The sequence below is a fragment of the Engystomops pustulosus genome, chromosome 5, assembly GCF_040894005.1.
Source record: "Engystomops pustulosus chromosome 5, aEngPut4.maternal, whole genome shotgun sequence".
NCBI lineage: Eukaryota > Metazoa > Chordata > Amphibia > Anura > Leptodactylidae > Engystomops > Engystomops pustulosus.
Window position 1 is genome coordinate 26,096,612 of NC_092415.1, and position 21,341 is coordinate 26,117,952.

Below are 21,341 nucleotides of genomic sequence, written 5' to 3' on the forward strand. Positions count from 1 at the left end.
AGAAAGCTTTAATCTCGGATTGCTGTCCAGTTAGCCACTGGCTTTACTGATTCTGTCTGTAGCCAATTCTTGTGCTTGCCAGCTGATTTGCATATCCGTAAGGTCACGATCATCGCCTTTGTTCCTACTGCAATTTCAGACAACTATTGGTTTGCGACAAGCACCCTTGTCATCACCACTTATCTGTGACAGGGAAGTGGATGACTGTCCTCTCCACTCATAAAAATTAAATGTGTTTCAAATCTCTAGAAAGTGTGCAGGATATAACGTGTAAAGTATTAAACAATTGTGCGTAACTTTTTATCATCTTTTCTGATTTATTTTGTAGGGGTGTTGTTCCTTTTAGCCAGAGGAAAAAAATGCTTGAGAAAGCTAGAGCGAAAAACAAAAAACCCAAATCCAGTGCTGGTATATCGTCAATGCCAAATATTACAGTCGGTACCCAGGTAAGAATTTGCAGTGAAAATTTTGATGTATATTAACACAATAAGTGATTGGATACTCATTCACTGTATATATCCCCGAATATCGTGCCTATTCAGGATCTATACCCTGGTGTATTTGACTTTTGGGTCTTTGAATATTTGAATTTTTTTCCCCACCATGGTTCCCTAGATCATTTATGGCTTAAATATGATCTTTACAGCTGAACACATGTGGAAGAAAATATTAGAAAATGTATTAATATCTGCTTCTCCTGATAGGTTTGCTTAAGAAACAACCCTCTCTATCACGCGGGAGCGGTCGCCTTCTCTATTAGTGCTGGAATTCCAAAGGTCGGGGTTCTAATGGAGTCTGTCTGGAATATGAATGACAGCTGTAGGTTCCAACTGCGTTCACCTGAAAGCCTAAAAAATCTTGAGAAAACTAGCAAGACCACAGAGACTAAGTAAGTGCCATTGCCTTTTTTTTTTTGGGGGGGGGGGTACATTTTATAATTTAAATTTTTTTTAATTTTAAGGAAAACCTTTAAGTTAGTCATGTTCAGCCATATCTTTAATATAGGTCATACATGGTATCTTGCTTTCTCAATCAGTGTTGGGGGGGATGTTATACCGATTGCCCATTCTCGCACGGCAATGTTCTCAATTGAAAGGGGGCAGTAAGTGGTTACCAGACACCCCTAAGAACAAAAAAAATCTGTAGTTGTGCAGTCGTTTTGTTTTGCCCCAATCTTTGAATTGAGTGTAGTAGCGGGACACCAGCACACTCTCCAGTCCCGCAACTCCATTCATAATTCAACATTGTCCCACCTATTTAACAGAGCTTTGTTCTGTTCTGTTAGCAGAGTTATTAATGTTTTTGTCCAATCTGTCATTTTATTGCAAGGCCTGAAAGTAAACAAGAGCCTGTGAAAACCGAGATGGGGCCTCCTCCTTCACCTGCATCCACCTGTAGTGACGCATCTTCGATTGCCAGCAGTGCTTCAATGCCGTATAGTAAGTCATTGATTCAAAATAATTTTGGTAAATTTAATAAAACCGGATTTGACTTTTGAACCATAAGTGTATCTAGTAAGTACTTAATGGTATCCTGTAGATGGGTGACAAGCCAGGCAATTTTTTTTTACTAGTGGGATGGGGGTGTATACATTAAAATACTAGGATCCTTCAGCCACTTGGTTGGCCTGGCCTGAGCACCCCATGGTAATTTGCATAACTTTTAGACCTATTTTCAGAAAGGCAGGATATAGTTCTAATAAAAGTCCTTAGGAACTTCTAACTTGGACACACCTACCATCACTAAACTAATTGTAGATGTCCTTTAAGTCAACTGATGACTACATCTGTTCCTCCTGAATCCATCCCTATTCCCCTATGTGTTTTTTTAATTTTTTTTTTTTCTTCCCTTTTTAAGAACGTAGACGATCTACTCCAGCTCCGAAAGAGGAGGAGAAAGTGAATGAAGAGCAATGGTCACTAAGAGAAGTTGTGTTTGTGGAAGATGTTAAAAATGTCCCTGTGGGCAAGGTTGGCACTGACTTCTCTACACATTCTATTCTAAAATCCTATTGGTGTCTTGTTTTTGGGATGACTTTTTTTTTTTTTTTTTTTTTTTTTTGGGTTTGTAATCTTAGGTGCTTAAAGTCGATGGCGCTTATGTTGCTGTGAAGTTTCCTGGCACATCAAATAATTCGAACAACCAGTGCACTCCTGGCTGTGATCCTGACCCATCGTCACTCCTCCAAGATTGCAGACTTCTACGGATTGATGAGCTACAGGTAAAACAAATGCTTGCCTTCCCCTTAACTTTTCTCCTATTGGCCTGGTTACTGACCACCACCAATAGGCTGATTAGATGGAGTACTTGCTGGTGCAATTGCAGATGAGCTCTTAAATGTATATAGGTGCTACTGCGAATCTTGAACCTAACCGCTAAACACAGAATATTAACTGCAGTGGATGGAGCTCTAATACATATTGAATCTAGTACCTGACTGCCATTGTTTAGAAAACAAAGCTGGATTTACATCTCCATTCTCTTTTGGCACAGAAGGCTTCTAGAATCAGTTGATAGGTGGAGGTTTCAAGATTTTTTTTTAAGGTCATAAATATCCTTACGCTAAAATTCCTTTTAATCGTCAATGATCTGCCTTCTGTTAAGGCTACAGCAAAGCACCGAGAACGGTCCGAAACACGTCAGAAATACTATGTTATAGGACGTCATTATATGTTTTAAAAGTATTTTTCTAATAAAGTAGATTTTTGCTTAAAATACCTTCTTTGCCTGGATGCTGGACTTTCACCTCTTGGATTTGTGGATATCTGCCTTATGTGTTTTCCGTGAAGGATCAAAGCTATTCATGGGAATTATGCAAAACAAATGTTGATAAATATATTCTATTGTTAATGTGCAGGTGGTAAAGACGGGTGGAACACCAAAAGTCCCTGATTGTTTCCAAAGGACTCCTAAAAAATTGTGCATTCCTGAAAAAACTGAAATACTTGCTGTCAATGTGGATTCTAAAGGTAATCTCAAAACAAGGGAATTTCATTTATAGTAGTTTTATAAAGAGTAGGGGGCTGTGCATTTAATGTGGCTGTAACATGTATTGAACTTGTAAACACAGGAGCTCTGACACCAGATTTAAACCCATTAAACCTTTGCCCCCTAAGGTATGGCACGAGAGATACTTTTTAAAAATTCTCTTTAATGTGAACTCTTACCTGTCTCCCTTTTTTAAAATAAAAGTATTTGCAAAATAAGAAGTCTTATTTTACCTGAGATTAGTCCCTTTCAGAGTTTTCAGAGGGAGTATCACTCCAAGGAGAGAACTGGATTTCCATCTGCCGCTCTCATTTCGACCTTTGTCTTTAACAGTCTGTATTTTACAGTTCTGTAGATCACAGAACCAGAAACCTAATGTGATTTGAAAGATGAGATTCCTATCTTTCGAAACCTAGGGGGACCTGTATCTTTAGATATTTTTTTTCTCTTCTATTTTGCAGGTTTTTGGATATTTTTGGGGACATTTTTGCCACTATGCCAAGTTCTTAAGAAGTTAGCCGGTGGGCCAGTAGAGCAAATTAGAGATCCATTTCCCGTGTCCTCCAGTAAGAATAGTGGAGCGTGTATGGTTGTGCTCTGTTCATCGGTGGGACTACTGGAAACGGCCATCCCACTTTTTTAAATGATCAATAGCTCAACTATTTTTCATCTATTTGCATGGTGTCTGCTGATGTTTCTCAATAGGATAGTGAGTTATAATAGATTTTCCTGTTGTGTGAGAGACCGCCTAGTAGCTTATTTCCAGCTTTGACACAAGAGTGTTAGCCTGCAGAGGGGGGATACAATTCATGTAATGGTTACACACAATGGCTTATCTATAGAAGTCACCTGCAAACATTTACTGGCTCGGAATAAACTTTGTAGGTACATGGATATTTGCTTTGCCTGCACATAATGTGGCATTACCTACTTTTCTGTTTGTGTACAGGAGTCCATGCTGTGCTAAAGACCGGTACATGGGTGCGGTATTGCATTTTTGACCTCGCTACTGGAAAAGCTGAGCAGGAGAACAATTTCCCCACCAGCAGCATTGCCTTCCTCGGTCAGAATGAGAGAAATGTGGCCATTTTCACAGCAGGACAGGTCAGTGCAATTTGAGTTGAATGCAAAAATTGTGTTATTTAAAGGACATTTCTGCTTATTGAGGTTTCTGGGGTGGTGAATAAAGATGACGCCATGGGTGTAGGAGCTGACGTTCGCTATGTATGAAGTGGTGGCTTTCTCCACAGGTGCTTGGCTAATCACAATGGGGAGAAATAATTTCCCCTAGAATCGACACAGGGGGCTGAAGGACAGAATAAAGCGGCTCTAACATTGAAACTTTAAAGGCCTTCAGCGCCAAGTTAAGGTCATAGGACTCTCTAGGGGATTAGTATGGAAAAGCAAAATGAATTACTTTCTCTTAGACATGTCAAACAGCTAAATGCAGCTCACTTACATTGGGTTGGAAAAGGTAACTTTAAAGGAGGGGCAGGATCTGCGCGTAGATTGTTTGTTTGTGCCAGTCCATGAGGCGCCATTCTAGAGTCCTAAGAATTGCTTGGACGTCTTTCTTCTTGACAGCTGGATAAAGCAAAGAAGAGATGAAGAAATGGTTCCATGGAATAACCACAGTATTTAGTTTGAGCCCACTGGGGGTGATGCGTATTTAAGGGGGTGTTCCCATTTCAGCAAATTAATGTTATTGTTTCTATTATAAAAAGTGATACAACTCTCCAATAAACTTTCTGTATCAATTCCTCTGTTTTCTAGATCTCTGCTTGCTGTCATTCTATAGAAGGCTATATTTACTACCAGTTGACAGGAATCTGACCATGGTCACACAGGTGCACGTCTCGTTATAACACACAGCTCTGATTACTCTCTGTGATACGAACAGCTCGTGCACCTGTGCGACCATAATCGGATTTCTATCCACTGGAAGTAAACTTAGAAGCTTTCTATAGTATAACAGCAAGCAGAGATCTAGAAAACTGAGGAATTGCTACAGAAAGTATATTGGAAAATTGTTCAACTTCTTACCATAAAAACATTAACGTTAATTTGCTGAAATGGGAAGACCCTTTTAAGCCAGAAGTAATCAAAAGTTTGGCTACATTATGACGTGCAATAGTGTCAGGGGTTCCCTTTTTAATGTCTGATACACCAGAGACTACAGAGGATATAGGATTCCTGGTGAGCACTTGGTAGTTTAGCACAGTTAGAGTGTGGGTTGTTATCCTTAGAAAGGGGTGACCACATAGATCTGTATGGAGCAGTGCAGGGTATCCATTGTGATTTGGAAATCAAGATATAGACCCGGTTCTGGTGATTAGGCACAATAACAGAAGACTCTAGGAAGATAAGTGGCTGTAATGCACCTTTACCACCTAAAACAATACCTGGCTAATTTTCTGTTGGTTTCTTGGTGCATGTGCAGAGGACCTGACCCTCCTTGGGAGCGCCTATAATGCAGTGTTCCTCATCATGCTGGCAAGAAATACAGAACCTGCCAAACTCAGGCGTGAACTTTAAATGCCTAAAATGCTCATTGTGCATGTCATTTGACAATTTTTTTGCTGCAGGAATCTCCCATTATCCTTCGAGATGGAAACGGCACCATTTATCCCATGGCCAAGGACTGCATGGGAGGCATCAGAGACCCTGATTGGTTAGATCTTCCTCCCATCAGCAGTTTGGGCATGGGGGTTCACTCACTGGCAAATCTACCTGCAAATTCTACCATCAAGAAGAAGGCTGCCATCATTATAATGGCTGTTGAGGTATGGGTGAGTTTGTTGCAGCGATCTGTAGTGCTTATAGTGTCATGAATATTCAGTGTAAGAAATGTTTAGACGATAAAAGCTGGTGCCTCCTAAACTGTATTGTCTGAGCTGGACATGATTAAATAACATTTAGCACCAAGATGAATGTAACCATGTGGGTTACTTTATGGACACTGCTTTATATATAACATTAATGAAATGCAACACAGTTATAAATTTGGAAACCATGTATGCTTATACTTCAGTTGATATTAACAGTTCAGATCCCAGGGAATCCCTTCCACAGATTCTTAAGCTGGCTCCGCCCACTCCGTCTCCAGGGAAAGTCGTGTCTGCTTAGGTCAAAGGATCAACTTGGATGCAGAGCTCTTCAGTCATCTGCTCCAATCGAAACTGGTTTATACGGGAAGCTGTGGGGGTTCTTGTAACCCATTTCTAGCTGACGGGACTTTCACACCTGAGATCTGTAACTGACTATACATGGAGATGCTAAATACACAGCAGGCGGATTAGATGTAAATGTGACAAGGGAAGATATAACTGTTCATCGCTTTATACAGACAAGGAGAAAAGAACACTAAAAAAAGATGGTCACTTTCTGTAGAAGCTCCCAGAGGTCATTGAGCCTTCAGAGAAAATAGACTGTGGGGATGTGTAATGTCATGTACACAGGATGTACACATAGGCCTCACAAATATATCAAACGCAGAGTAATAATAGAATTAAACTATTTCTTATGCAGTATATCACATTGCGAAGATAAATAAAAATCAACCCTGCTACAATGGATTGTAAACAAAGAAAACTGACATACTGATGTGTGCCCCCTCTGGCAGGATCTCTTCTTTAAGATTATGTCCTTGATTTTAAGAAAAAAAAAAAACCTTTAAAAATCATACAAACGAGACTGAGGGGCTCAGAGCTCAAATCTGGGGCTCCTATGGAGCCCAGAGCCCCTTAGGCTCATTTGCATAATTTTATAAACCTTATTTTGGTAAAAACCAGGGCATAAGAAGCTAAAAAGAGCAGATCCTACATCTACCTGGATAAGGGCCATCCCATACCCAGCCTGGTTAGGTGGATTTGCAATCAAAACAGTAAAACTCAACCGCATTTACTTCTATTGAGGTTATAAAAGCATTCATGGCCTGCTACCAGGCCAGGAGTCTGGCTCCAAAGTTGAACTGCTTAATATACAGGGGCTGATCTCATATTTACATTTATTTAAAAATGCCTTTTAAGTAATAATTTATGTTCTTTTAGAAACAAACGTTAATGCAGCACATCCTGCGTTGCGATTACGAGGCCTGCAGACAGTATCTGATGAACCTGGAACAGGGCGTTGTACTGGATCAGAACACCCAGATGCTGCAGACATTTCTCAGCCACCGGTGTGATGGAAATCGGAACATCATGCACGCCTGTGTCTCCGTCTGCTTTCCTACCAGCAACAAGGAGACGAAAGAGGAGGAAGGTAAGGGTAATGTCATAACCTTTTTTTCTTTTACTTTTCAAAAGTTATCCCCAAGTTGTGATGTAAATGTCAAATGTTTAAGAATGCAAATGATTATTCTCATTGTTTCAGAAGCAGAGCGCTCTGAAAGGAATACATTCGCTGAGAGACTTTCTGCTGTGGAAGCCATCGCCAATGCCATCTCTGTAGTATCCAGCAATGGACCTGGAAATCGCGCTGGATCCTCTAGCAGCCGAAGGTAAACATTTGCTTGTCTTCCCATGTTATCAGATTTTGCCAAATTCAGCTAGAATTCCATCTTGTATGTGAAATTCCTGCCTTCTTTACTTCCTAAAAACAATTAAATCTCCAGAGTCATTTGAAAATGGGCAGTCATATTTTGCTTGAGATGAATCAAGTTTAGAGGCTGCAGGGTCAGTATCAAGCCGCATTGTCTTGGCAGTCACTGAACGACACTGATGTCTTTTGCCAGTTCAGTTGGTCCCCTACTTAAGGACACCCGATATACAGACAACCCCTAGTTAAGTTGGACCTTTCCTCCCACTGTGACCGCTGATGAAGCTCTCTGAATGCTTTAACTATAGTCCCAGTCTGCAATGATCAGCTGTAAGGTGTCTATAATGAAGCTAATGCTTGGTCACCTTACAGCAAAAAAATTTGCAACTCCAATTATTATCACTGGGGCAAAATTTTCTACAATTACTAAATATACAATTGCATACAAATTCAACTTGACAACAAGTAACCCGGGGACTGCCTGAAATTGGTTGGTTTCACTCATTTTGACTATGTAGAATACTAGTGCTGTTCCAGGAATTGCTTATATTAAACAGTATGTATTGAGACAATGTATGTCTCTGTGTTGTAGCCCTACACATAATTGTAACGTCATCTGTATTCCTTCTAATGTTGCTGTATATTTTCAGTTTAAGACTCCGGGAGATGATGAGGAGGTCACTACGCGCCGCAGGATTGGGAAGACATGAAGCAGGAGCTTCAGGTGATCATCAGGACCCAGTTTCCCCACCCATTGCTCCCCCTAGTTGGGTGCCAGATCCACCAGCAATGGATCCAGGTGAGTTAAACTAAATATGGTACCAGTTTTCTAATTCGTAGGAAATGCTGTCACCTGCGTGTGTTTTGTTTTACAACTTTTGTCTGTTTTAGAAAATACTTGCACATGTTCCCTCGTTGCTCCCAGCATATTATGGATACATTGACAACTGCGTGGTACCGTTCTCGTTGAGTAAAGGTTGTCCTAATGCTCTGGCACTGATTTAAACCGTGCAGAGACATACACAGCTAGTAACACCAACAATTATTTCTCGAATTGCAGAATCAACAGTTTAAAAAAAGTATTACATTTAAAACGTGCATCTTACCTAAGCAGACATATAAAAATGACAGCAGATCCTTCGTGAAGCAAATCTAAAAGATTGACCACTTTAGGTGGCAGACACTGTTGGTTATTGGCGCTGGAAATCTGTGTAACCATACCTTTTTGTGTATTACTAGTGGCAGGATTGTGAAATTGCATCTGTATTCCAGGATTGTAGCTGGACTTGGTGTACTGTGTTTTTTTTTTTCTTTTCTAATAAATGCATAGTTTAAAACTTGCAGACACATTTATTTTAGCCAAGTTGCTTCGTGATTGCCAGGGAACACATGATGTGACTGATTTTAGTGCCATTGTGTTCCCATCAATACATAGAAGTGATCATTGGGCTTTACCATTTTGCAGTGATGTGGAATCATATAAGCAAGTTATGTAAGCAGAATTTTAATTGCATGGATTTTGCAATTCTTATTGTAAATTTAGCAATACGATAGAAGCCAGAATTGCCCTTTTTTTTTACTGCATGTAGAAGTTGATTTTTCATGTGTTCAGATTGATCTGTAAAACATGGAGATTATTTCCAGGACTGTTAAATCACCAGAACATATTTTTTTGCGTGTTGGTAAACCTCATGCTGTTCTTCTTCTGTCTGAAAGATGGTGACATAGATTTTATCCTGGCCCCTGCAGTAGGATCCCTTACTACAACATCCACTGGCACTGGTCAAGGGCCTAGTACATCAACCATTCCAGGTGAAACTGCTTTTACTTTTGATATATGCATTTACCTAGAGTCTTGTGTGTACATTTTAGATGTTGCAGTTTATTTTGGACTTTATGATGATTTTTCCTCATTTTATGTGGTCCTTGTTTAAACCCTTTTTATATCCCTTTCTTTTTTTTTTTTTTTTTTAGGTCCATCTTCAGAACCTTCAGTTGTGGAGTCTAAAGATCGAAAAGCGAATGCTCATTTTATCCTGAAACTACTATGCGACAGCATGGTTTTGCAGCCTTACCTCCGGGACCTGCTTTCTGCCAAGTATGTCTGCTCCTAACAATGACCTTTTTTTTAATGCAAAAAGTTTACTGCAGTAGGATTAGTAGTGTCTGCTCGGTTGCAGGAATTAGTTTTAAAGGGGTTGGCCACTTTTCTGCAATTTTTTTTTTTTTTAAAGTGTGGGCGGGGGGCAGGATATTGGGTAATTTAGCAGTATATACATCTACTATTTAATGTTCTGGAAGCAGATAGAGATCACATGACTCTCTATCAGCAATTGCCCTTCCAGGACATTGTTTACTAATGCTATCATGTGGTCCTGGCAGCGTGATTGTTCGTGGACCGATAAGATCACATGTCCCTCGGTCTCGGCCATTTTATGGTCAGTAATGTCTGACGAGGTAAAAGACGGGAGACTTCACTATATATATATATATATATATATATATATATATATATCTCTCTCAAGAAAGTGGTGCAGAATATTTCTGTATCTTTATTCTGACTGCCAACTGACTCCAGTCATTGTGTGATGCAGGTCTTAAAGGGGTTTTCCAAAATTGCTGATCGGTGGGGATCAGTGATGAGACCCCCACATATGACGAACATGAGGGGTTCAATAGGGTCCCACGTACCTGTTGGACCCCTCGTCGCTCCATGAGGGTAATGGAGTGAACAGCCGCGCATGACTGTTTAAATCCGGTGTCTGCAGATGCTGGTGCAGTTTCTCCTGCTTCTTCAGACTCCAGTAGCAGGACCTGGTCTCCAGCTGTCAGAGGCAACTAGAGACCCTAGAGATGGTAAAAGCGGTTTATTACCACTTCTCTCTCAATTTCATCACTTGACAGTAGCCGCTATGTAGTGAATAGAGGATCCGAGATTGCTGATGTCTGTATAGACCAGGCAGTCACGTGATCCCCTTGTAGTGAAGAGTCGGTCAGAACTGATGGGCAAGATTAGACCTCTGCCCCAAGAGTGGGTTCTTTCCTCCTCTAACTGGGGCATATATATATATATATATATATTCTATCTGTGACAATGCTCACCATTGGTCTTTTATGACCCCAAGAGGGATATATTCAGTAAAACAATGCATTTATATAAAAATACATGTTGATATTTATAAAAGAAAAATCCCCTGCTACACTGAAAAACATCTGCGTAGTTGTCCTGTCTCACATTACTTGTTGTATATCAAAACAAAATTCATTTTAAGATCATTTTTGTAACTTTAGCATTCAGAAAACCTTTAAAGTATTAATTTATAAATGTCCCCGAAGGCCATTAAGTCGCTACAGTACTTCTGTGAATTCGGTAAAAATACCCAGTTGTTAAAATACCTTTTCAGAGCACTTCATTATAGGGTTAAGCGTGTTGGCCACAAGTGAGATTTTCGACACTCATTCCATGCTCTTACATTTGCCTGATTGAAACTGGAATTATTGAATCGATCTCAGCGTGGTGATTCTTGGATTAGACTGGTAAATCCTGCAGGTGCATGGAGAAAGTTTGTCAGAACAAACTCACTAGTGGACCAAGGGACTTTTGTGACAGTACAGGTTTGTACTGAATTTGGAAAAGAAAAATTATTCCAAAAATTATTGGAATAAAAGTCCAGTTCTAAATTGACTTAAATTTTTTTTTTTCTTCTTCTCAGGGATGCTAGAGGTATGACTCCTTTCATGTCTGCTGTTAGTGGCCGGGCTTATCCAGCCGCTATAACCATCCTGGAAACGGCACAGAAAATTGCTAAAGGTTAGTGGCTTAGCGTCTGGAGGATGTATATGTGGTGATGTATTTGACGTTGACATACTGATGTGCGCTCTTGTGCTAAACCTGTTGCAGCCGAAGCAAATGCGAATGAGAAGGAAGAGGATGTCTTCAAGGCAATGATATGCCCACCTGGAACCAATGCAGATGATTCCCCCTTGTACGTGCTTTGCTGTAACGATACCTGCAGCTTTACGTGGACCGGAGCTGAACACATCAATCAGGTATACACTTGTTTTTATTAAATTTGCTTTATTAATGGTGTTGGTCCATGTTTGAGTAGAGAGATACATCGGATGTGTGGAAGGGATGGTTGCGTGCTCTTACACAAGCATTTGCAGCCACAACTAATGCTTGGCAGTTTTCATCTGTCAATCACCGTTGTAATGGCCTCCAAATATTAGGGGGCACTTAAGGAGACAAAAATGTAACCCTTAAGCCTTTCTTCAGTCTGACTCTGGTATATTTTGTGACCTGATGTTTTGTTCTCAGGACATTTTTGAGTGCCGAACCTGCGGCCTATTGGAATCTCTCTGCTGCTGTACAGAATGCGCAAGGGTCTGCCACAAAGGTCACGACTGCAAGTAGGTTTTATTTCCAGGGCTGATTCTAAACATTAACATTGTACAGCCACTTATCTGAATGTAAAACAATGTCTTTTTGCTCCATTTCTAGGCTAAAGAGAACTTCACCGACCGCTTATTGTGATTGCTGGGAGAAGTGCAAGTGTAAAACACTAATTGCTGGCCAGAAGTCTGCCCGCCTTGACCTGCTGTACAGACTACTGACCATCACTAATCTAGTTACAATGCCAAACAGCAGGTACATTGTATAGTCCTTTGTTCACTTTTATGAACATCTTATCCTTTCTGACACTTGTGACCCAAGTTGCTTTTCGGGAAACTACACAACCTAAGCTTTTCTCAAATAAACCATTTTGTCCTGCTCACGGTCCTCAGCCCACATGCACTTGACTTTGAGAGGGTCAAACGAGCACACCATGTCCAAGACTAGAACGGACTTTGCTAGTGTCCCCCAATACATGCTGGGATTCATAGGCTATCTAGTTGACCAAGCACCCCACTCTCTATCCCCAAACCCTTTAGACCTTATTCATGGTAGATCTTATAAAAATACCAAGGGCATTGTCTTTCTCCACTATACATTTCTACTCTTAGGGCATTCTTTCTCCACAATACATTTCTACTTAGGTCCATATTTTGCATTAGATAGTGACAAAATATTCAAGAATTTTCTAGTAGGGCTCCAGTGGATTGGTGTGCAAAGCTTTTGGGTGGTGTGGTGTCCGGCCTTGGTCCCAATGAATTTTGGTTGTTGTATAGACTAGCTAATTTTTCTAATATTTTCCTTTTATTGGCCTTACTATTTCAGAGGGGAGCACCTTCTTCTCTTCTTGGTTCAGACTGTCGCTAGACAAACGGTTGAGCACTGCCAGTACAGACCACCCCGTATCCGAGAAGACAGAAATCGCAAAGCAGCCAATCCAGAAGGTGTCTGTTTTTCATTACTATGTTGGATTTTCAGAAAAAAAAAATGTTCTCATTCCTCCAGGGTATAACTGTTGTAAATGTGCGGCACAGGTGGTTGATTTTATCTTGTTAATATTTATTGTATTTGTCTCAGATTCTGACATGCCAGACCATGATTTGGAGCCTCCAAGATTTGCACAGCTTGCCCTGGAACGCGTCTTACAAGACTGGAATGCACTTAAATCCATGATCATGTTTGGCTCTCAGGAAAACAAAGACCCGTGAGTTATTTTTTTTTAAATATTTTATTTGACAGATTAACGTTGTTATCCCAATCAAGAGTCTATTTTCTATAGTAAGAACTCTACAGACCCTGGCATAAATAAATGGGTTATTGATAACTTCAAAATATCCTCTTTGTGCAGGATGGGCAGTAATTTGAGGCTCGTTGGCCCCTGGGACCACTTTTAATCTTGATCCGGGAATAAATAATGCAGCAGGTCACAAGTGTGACCACTAAATTTATTTACACCTTTATAAGTGAATGGTGGCCTTGTACACATATGATAAGCCAGTGTTAATGCTGTCCTGAAAGTTTGTATATATTTAGTAGCCTTTTTTACTTGGATTGATGTTTTAATTAATAAAAAATTTCTCAAGTCTTAGTGCAAGCAGCCGAATCGGTCATCTTCTTCCCGAAGAGCAAGTGTATCTAAATCAGCAGAGCGGTACCATCCGCCTGGACTGTTTCACTCATTGTCTTATTGTCAAATGCACAGCAGACATCTTGGTAAGCATTGATGCACCCGGCTAGTTTTAATAGGTAACGATGGCTCTAGATCGCTTGTTTGTTTTTTTTAATATGGTTTATGTGTTTCAAGCTTTTAGACACATTGCTTGGTACTCTTGTGAAAGAACTTCAGAACAAATACACTCCTGGTCGTAGAGAGGAGGCGGTAGCTGTCACCATGCGGTTTCTACGCTCCGTGGCACGTGTCTTTGTTATTCTCAGTGTCGAAATGGCTTCCTCCAAGAAGAAAAAGTAAGTTTTAAGCTAGGATATTGTGCAGAAAATTTTATTTATTTTATTTTTTTTCCACATTTTCACACTTGCATCTTTGGGGATGTATGTGTATAGCTAACTTTAAGCAAAAGTTAGTTCATTGTATTACTTCTGCTTCTGCTTTGTTTTGCAGCAACTTTATTCCACAACCTATTGGCAAATGTAAGCGGGTTTTCCAGGCGCTGCTTCCTTATGCGGTGGAGGAGCTGTGTAATGTTGCGGAGTCACTTATTGTCCCAGTGAGAATGGGAATCGCACGTCCCACGGCCCCTTTTACTCTGGCCAGTACAAGCATCGATGCCATGCAGGGAAGCGAGGAACTTTTCTCAGTGGAACCACTTCCTCCAAGACCATCATCAGATCAGTCCAGCAAGTAAGGATATAAATTGTTTGTTGAGCTCATGGAGGCTGCATGTCATGTATCGTGTATAACTATGATCATAGTTATATACGATACAAGAAGATATTCTTATAACCTCTCGACATGGCGTTTGTATTTGTTGCCCATAGATATCCTCTTACATTTTTAACTAACTATTCCTTGTGCAGCTCCAATCAGTCCCAGTCGTCTTACATCATCAGAAATCCACAGCAGAGGAGAATCAGTCAGTCACAACCTGTGAGAAGCCGAGATGAAGAACAGGATGACATTGTATCTGCAGATGTCGAGGAGGTAACTTGAGCAGCAGCATGTGGCCTGTAGAAAATTAAAATTGTATGCACGAATACATAGCTACTCTTTGGGGATTTGCAGGTTAGAGGTAGGGAAATCTTCAGTCTCGGTAATAGAACAGGATACCCTATAACTTGTACTAATTTGAATTCCCTTTTTGAATATACAGACAGTATTTTATGAAAGAAATGATCTTTTAATCTCTAAAAAGTAAATGTTTGGGGTGTTATATTTGGTAGATTATAGAGAACTAAAATTAATGATTTGACAAGCTCTGTGTGCGCTTTATAAATGATTTATTATTGCCTGTGTAATTGCCTACAGTGATCAGTCTTATGGTTTCTTTACAGGTGGAGGTAGTTGAGGGGGTCGCTGGTGAAGAGGACCACCACGATGAGCAGGAGGAACACGGGGAAGAGAATGCAGAGGCTGAAGGACAACATGATGAACATGACGAGGATGGTAATTTATGTAGCACAATTTTGTTAAAAACCTCTATAAAAAGTTGGCCACTTGGTTTTTGTAGTGTGTGTGTATGGGGGGAGGCAGGATTTTAGGCAATTTACTGATATACATCTATATATAGTTGTGCACAACTTTCTTGATATGTGAAGTGGCGCCTCCTGTCTTTTACCTAATCAGCCAAACATTCCTGTCCATAAAATGGCCGCAGATGGAGGGTCATGTGATCTCTAGATGTCCATGACCAATCGCCAGTTAGATCTGCACCTCCATCTGCGGCCATTTTATGGTCGGGAATCTGGCTGATGCGGTAAAAGACAAAAGGCTTCACTTTACATATCAAGAAAGCGGCGCAGAACTATTAAGATGTATGTCAGTAATCACTCACTCACTTGCATGGTGGACAAAACCTTTAAGCATCCATATATTTTAAATAATTGTGAATTTTGTCTTAGGGAGCGACATGGAGCTGGATCTATTGGCTGCTGCTGAGACTGAAAGTGACAGTGAGAGTAATCACAGTAACCAGGATAATGCCAGCGGCCGTCGTAGTGTGGTGACTGCAGCTACTGCCGGTTCAGAAGCGGGTATGTTTAATACTCCAATTTCTCTGGTAGTCCTAAGCATTTTGGTAATGGGGTTGTCTAAGCACATCAAGCTATCCCATCTCCACAGAATAGGGGATAACTTGCTGATCAGTGATGGGGTCAATCTATTATTTCGATCGAGGATTGTTGTGAGCCAAATGAACAAAGCAGTAGGTCGAGCACGCGCATTCTGCTCTCCATCACTAATGGAGATGGCCATTAGTGCGGTGCCTCTTGCATCAGACAGTGAATAAAGCAACGGTGTGCATGTCCATCCTCATGCTTGATTTGCATTACAACAGATCACAGACCTTGTAATCTGTGAAGGACCATCGCCCATTAGCAAGTTGTCCCCATCCTGGACAGGCACTTGCTTCTCGTGGGACTACGCCTATAATGATGCATTATTTCTATGCAGGTGCCAGCAGTGTCCCGGCTTTCTTCTCTGAAGACGACTCTCAGTCCAATGACTCCAGTGACTCCGACAGCAGTAGTAGTCAAAGTGACGACCTTGATCAGGAAACTTTTTTGATTGATGAGCCTCTAGAGAGATCCACGAATAGCACCCATGCCAATGGTGCTGCACAGGCTCCCCGATCCATGCAGTGGGCTGTAAGGAACACACAAAACCAACGGGCCCCAAATGCTGCCCCATCCAGTGCCTCCACCCCAGCAGGCAAGTAAACGTCATATCACACATGTTTGGGTAGGAGGTGCAGCCAGTCTTGTCCTAGAAAGTCTTAGATGTCGGGGAGAATATGCATTAAGGGAGAGAAGTATATAGTCTAAGTTTTTGTAGTTTTTTTTTTTTTTTTCTTTGAATTCTACAATTCATTACTAAAAGAAATGCAGTCTCTAACTATTAATACCTGTCTTTAGTATCTTTTTACTGATCATATAATAAAGTCTAATTTTAATCCGCAGCGAGTTCCGGAGCCCTCATTTACATTGAACCATCCAGCCTGCGTAGAAGTGGGAATATGAGTTCCACTGCAGCAGCTGCCCTTGAAGCAAGCAACTCGAGCAGCTACCTGACATCCGCTAGCAGCCTGGCCAGAGCGTACAGCATAGTGATCCGCCAGATATCAGACCTGATGGGGTTAATCCCCAAGTATAACCACCTGGTGTATTCCCAGATCCCTGCTGCAGTGAAGCTGACTTTTATAGATGCTGTGAACTTGCAGGTAAGTCTACAAATAATATGAAGCCCCACTGATGACAGGAGGTCACAGGCTATCGGGACCTTCAGGAAAGTTTTTTTTTTTTTTTTTCTGTCTGACTTTGGGCTACATTCACACGAAATTATGAAATACGATTCCCGCCCCTCCCCTTTCCATAGCGATCCATTGCTAAACGGACCGAAGTCCGGGGAAAGATGGGACATGTCCTATCTTTATCCCGTGTACGGAGCGTTGCCGTCGTGTGAATGTGTAGGCTTCGGCATGTAAGGGCTTGTTTTTTTTTCCAGTCACAGCTGTTTATTCCAATGGCTTCATTTTTAGGGTAGAAATGGCAATGATAAATTAACCATTTCCTTTGTGGAAATAGAATAAAACTGCTCTTCTCCCCCCTTCTTTTTTTTTTTTTTTTTTTTTTTTTTTTTTTTTTTCATTTACAAAATGTACAGGGTTTACATTGGTAAATGAACATTTCTTGTGGAAAACTTAATTATGTTGCCATTCCAAGATTATATTTTTTTTTATTCATCCAAAGAGCACTATTAAGAATTTTTGTTTTGTTAGGTATAAAATGTTTTAATTGGTACTGTTTTGTGGTACGTTTTTTCACTATTTGGAAATGTCACTTTTTAATGATTTTGGTTGGCAAATTTGGAATTTTTTTATGCCCTTCACAGTACATGTCTGTTGCAGGGGGTCCATAGAGTGAACCTTCTTTCCTTTGCCTAGCTCCATAGCTGATGGGCTGTAGTTAAGGGGTTAAACTACCCTGCATGGCTATCTCTGTCCAGTGCCAGTGGGATCTGCAGGACAAGGATGCTTCTCATGCATATAGAATCTAATGGAGATCTCTACAATTACTAACGGGATACATTCCCTTTTAGAACTATGTGGAGGAAAAGCTTATTCCAACCTGGAACTGGATGGTCAGCATAATGGACTCTACTGAAGCCCAGCTTCGCTATGGTTCTGCCTTGTCGTCTGCTGGAGATCCTGGTCATCCAAACCACCCACTCCATGCTTCCCAGAACTCCACCCGCAGGGAGAGAATGACGGCCCGTGAAGAAGCTAGCTTAAGGACCCTAGAGGGGAGAAGGTAATGTGCACTTTAATTCTTGGAGTAAAAGTTCTGTATTCAAACTTTTGTCAGCTTCCTACCACCAAGCTCAGGAAGCTGGACGTATATAGAATAGCTCTTGCTACCATTCATTTTTAAAGTGGTTGTACCAATTAGTTGTTGTTCACCGGATAGGGCTTAACAAGATGATTGGTGATGATCACCAAGAAATCCTGATAACTGATGGATAAATGGGTGAATATTCCTCCACACCTTGTTTCTTCTTAATAGTTGAATGTTTCCTCTTTCTAGAAGAGCCACCCTATTGAGCGCTCGCCAAGGAATGTCCGCACGTGGAGACTTTCTAAATTATGCTCTATCCCTCATGCGCTCGCACAACGACGAGCACTCGGATGTTCTCCCTGTGCTGGATGTGTGTTCCTTGAAACACGTGGCATATGTTTTCCAAGCTCTTATTTACTGGATTAAAGCAATGAACCAGCAGACGACGCTGGACACTCCACAACTGGAACGGAAGAGGTACGTGTTTTATTTCTCTGCATATTGACCTCTGCTGCATATCCTTGACAGATATGAAATTTAGCTGAAGCTTCTTGGGGAAATGATCCATCAGTAATTACAGTGCTACTAGAATATTACATTGGTTCAATACAGTGATTTTCATTCTAAATCTAGAGTATGAAGCTTAAAGAGGATCTGTCAGCTATAAAAACTGCACTAGGAGCTAGCTGCTTACTAAAGTAAGCAGCTTCTAGTGCTAAAACAGACGCAGCAGTGTTACACTACTAGCGTTATCAGAAACCTCCGATAACGCTAGCAAACACTGCTGTACACTAGAAAAGCCAGAACGCGCTGGAAGTGGTCCAGCGTATTCATGAGGGGCGGGATTAATGACATGCGGCAGTCACCGCTGGCCTATGGAGTGGATTAGGGCAGTCCAGGGGAGAGGCAGCGCCTCTGACCGCCCCCTCATGAATACGCCTCTTTGAGAGCAGTCAGACATTTCTAGTGTACATCGCTGCAGTGTCTGCTAGTGTTATCGGAAGTTTCTGATAATGCTAGCAGAGTAACACTGTCGCATTTGTTTTGGCACTAGGAGCTGCTATATATATATTTTATTTATTACATTGCCCTTTGTCCCATGATATAAAAGAAATGATTGATTTTGTGGAATAAAACCAGTGGAATTTTTGGATACCTATTCTTAGTGAAGGGAACCCCCCAGCAGGCTGGCTTGTTCCACACCCTGTCAATATAATTATATTTTAGGGAAACATTTTTTAAAAGCTACAGGGAATAACATAATGTAAGTTTCATCGCTGACTTTTAAAAAAAATATATATATATATTGTACCCAGGACGAGAGAGCTGCTGGAACTTGGTCTCGATAATGAAGACTCGGAGCATGAAAACGATGACGACACCAACCAGAGTAAGTATAGCTGAACCACACATCGCTGTTTAGCATCTTTGGAACACAAGATATTGCTGAAGCCGGCTTTTTTGTGTTTTTGTTGGTGGTTGAAAAAACACTTCATGATACCAACATGTTGCAGTGCTATAAATCCTGCTGTTTTTGCAGAAGATTTATTCCCGTTGGTGCATGTTGAGAGAAAAGGTCAAACTTTGAAAACAGATGTGTATTACCATTAGGTAAATCAGAAGCATACTTGTTTGACCTATTAAAGCCCTGTTGACATGTTTGTACCACTCTGCATTTTCTTTTTATGAAGGAAGAGAATAATGAAGTTCAGCAGGACCGTTAAACGAAAGCTACCACTAGGATGAAGGATTGTAAAACGAGCACACCTAGATGCTGGTTTGTGTCTCCTCTAGCAAGATCCGCTCTTCTCTTAGCTTTTTTACAAAAAAATCCTTTCAAAATTATGTAAATGTGCCTTAGTGGCTCCGGATTCCATATCTGTTAATTGAGCCCCTAATGCTTATGTGCATAATTTATGAAGCCTTTATAAGAAGATAAGAGCAGATGCTGCCAGAAGGGGGCACACCAGTATGTAAATGTGATTGGTTTAGAAATCTTGATCCTGGTGGTAGATTTTCTTTAAAATGGTCCATGTTCACGTCCGTGTACAACAATTCCTTAAGCGCTTCTGCTATTTCAGCAGAAAATTTGATGGAGGCTGCAGAGCTAATTATTAAATCTCCACTAATGGAAGTGGTACAAAAAGACACATTAAAATTCCATTGAAGTACTTGGACAGGTTACAGGTTCTGTTAGACTTCCCTTATCGTGTTAGTGACGGAAAATAACTAAGGTCCTAACGCAGGTGTGAACTAGACCTAAAAAACTGCAATAAAAGTGGTAACCCTCTCTAGTGATATCAGTATTTAATAACATATCATAAATCTTTTTGTGCCTCCTTAGGTTCGACTTTGAATGACAAGGACGATGACACTTTGCCTGCAGAAACCGGCCAGAACCATCCATTTTTCCGCCGGTCAGATTCAATGACTTTCCTTGGATGCATTCCACCAAATCCTTTTGAAGTTCCTCTTGCAGAAGCGATCCCTCTAGCTGACCAGCCGCATCTCTTGCAGGTAGCATTAACATTGATGTCTCTTAAATATCACAATCTTTAAATGTGGCGGGTGGTAACTTGACAGCGCCCTGCATGTGTCTTTAGGCACATTAGGGTATGTTCGAACATTGCTCTAGCCGTACGTTGTAAGAATACAACAGAGGGACATATCACATTGTATGGACATAAAGTGGGATGTGTCGTCTTGCACGCTCCTCCTCACACTTTCAGCGGAAAGGGAAGGAGTGACTGCTCATGTTCCTCGTGTTTCCTTATACGGGCAATGACATCACTGGCGTATGCTCAACGGAGACTGGGAGAATACTTTGCATCCACCCCCCCATAGGCTCCTATTGCCTCTGCATCTTTGCATCCTGTTTTCCACACTTTACATTTGTGTACTGGACAGACGGAGGCAAAAAAGATACCCCCGCCTGCCAGTATAATTCTATGGATACCTTCCACATATGAGCCCTGAGCTTTCCTCATATGTACACAGAACATATACATTAAACATGGTGTGAATGTTGCCTTACAGGTATGTGTATTTTTGTGGGGTTTTATTTGCTCTGCAGGAAGGACAGACATACATGTCCTGTGAATCTTGCAGTGGCTGCGTCCTGTCACCTGTTCCGTCACAGTTGAGTGACATTATTAGTCTTCACTGCACGTCAACATTGCAAAAGTTTCTACCAGCATGTGATTAATTTGTAAAGTTTTTCACATACAAGAGCTGTGCACTAGGTATTCAGTATGTTAATGGGCTGCAGGCATTGCTGCTGATTGACGGCTTTATCCCTGTGTACAGTAAAAGATTTAGTTCTGTCAATATGGAGTTGAAGACTACATTCTATGAATGCGTTAGACTCCAAACATACAGCATTGACATTGTGGAGAATAAAGTTTTACATTCTACAAAA

At 40.9% G+C, this 21,341-nt stretch overlaps 1 protein-coding gene across 1 annotated transcript in view; it reads left to right on the plus strand.

The window, feature by feature from the left end:
- The window catches only part of UBR5 (ubiquitin protein ligase E3 component n-recognin 5), a 46,810-nt gene that overhangs the window by 17,185 nt on the left and 8,284 nt on the right, over window positions 1–21,341 (plus strand). Inside the window, exons 13-43 of the mRNA XM_072151412.1 lie at window positions 329–446; window positions 705–889; window positions 1,330–1,439; window positions 1,858–1,970; window positions 2,078–2,221; window positions 2,858–2,969; window positions 3,938–4,092; window positions 5,574–5,771; window positions 7,038–7,248; window positions 7,360–7,486; window positions 8,175–8,323; window positions 9,241–9,336; window positions 9,499–9,622; window positions 11,238–11,335; window positions 11,426–11,574; window positions 11,843–11,934; window positions 12,026–12,172; window positions 12,743–12,861; window positions 12,995–13,121; window positions 13,501–13,630; window positions 13,722–13,882; window positions 14,037–14,276; window positions 14,453–14,576; window positions 14,927–15,038; window positions 15,494–15,625; window positions 16,044–16,301; window positions 16,550–16,809; window positions 17,688–17,899; window positions 18,173–18,400; window positions 19,240–19,313; window positions 20,268–20,440. Coding sequence (XP_072007513.1) covers window positions 329–446; window positions 705–889; window positions 1,330–1,439; window positions 1,858–1,970; window positions 2,078–2,221; window positions 2,858–2,969; window positions 3,938–4,092; window positions 5,574–5,771; window positions 7,038–7,248; window positions 7,360–7,486; window positions 8,175–8,323; window positions 9,241–9,336; window positions 9,499–9,622; window positions 11,238–11,335; window positions 11,426–11,574; window positions 11,843–11,934; window positions 12,026–12,172; window positions 12,743–12,861; window positions 12,995–13,121; window positions 13,501–13,630; window positions 13,722–13,882; window positions 14,037–14,276; window positions 14,453–14,576; window positions 14,927–15,038; window positions 15,494–15,625; window positions 16,044–16,301; window positions 16,550–16,809; window positions 17,688–17,899; window positions 18,173–18,400; window positions 19,240–19,313; window positions 20,268–20,440 — 4,678 coding nt within the window. The remainder of the gene's footprint in view (window positions 1–328; window positions 447–704; window positions 890–1,329; window positions 1,440–1,857; window positions 1,971–2,077; window positions 2,222–2,857; window positions 2,970–3,937; window positions 4,093–5,573; window positions 5,772–7,037; window positions 7,249–7,359; window positions 7,487–8,174; window positions 8,324–9,240; window positions 9,337–9,498; window positions 9,623–11,237; window positions 11,336–11,425; window positions 11,575–11,842; window positions 11,935–12,025; window positions 12,173–12,742; window positions 12,862–12,994; window positions 13,122–13,500; window positions 13,631–13,721; window positions 13,883–14,036; window positions 14,277–14,452; window positions 14,577–14,926; window positions 15,039–15,493; window positions 15,626–16,043; window positions 16,302–16,549; window positions 16,810–17,687; window positions 17,900–18,172; window positions 18,401–19,239; window positions 19,314–20,267; window positions 20,441–21,341) is intronic.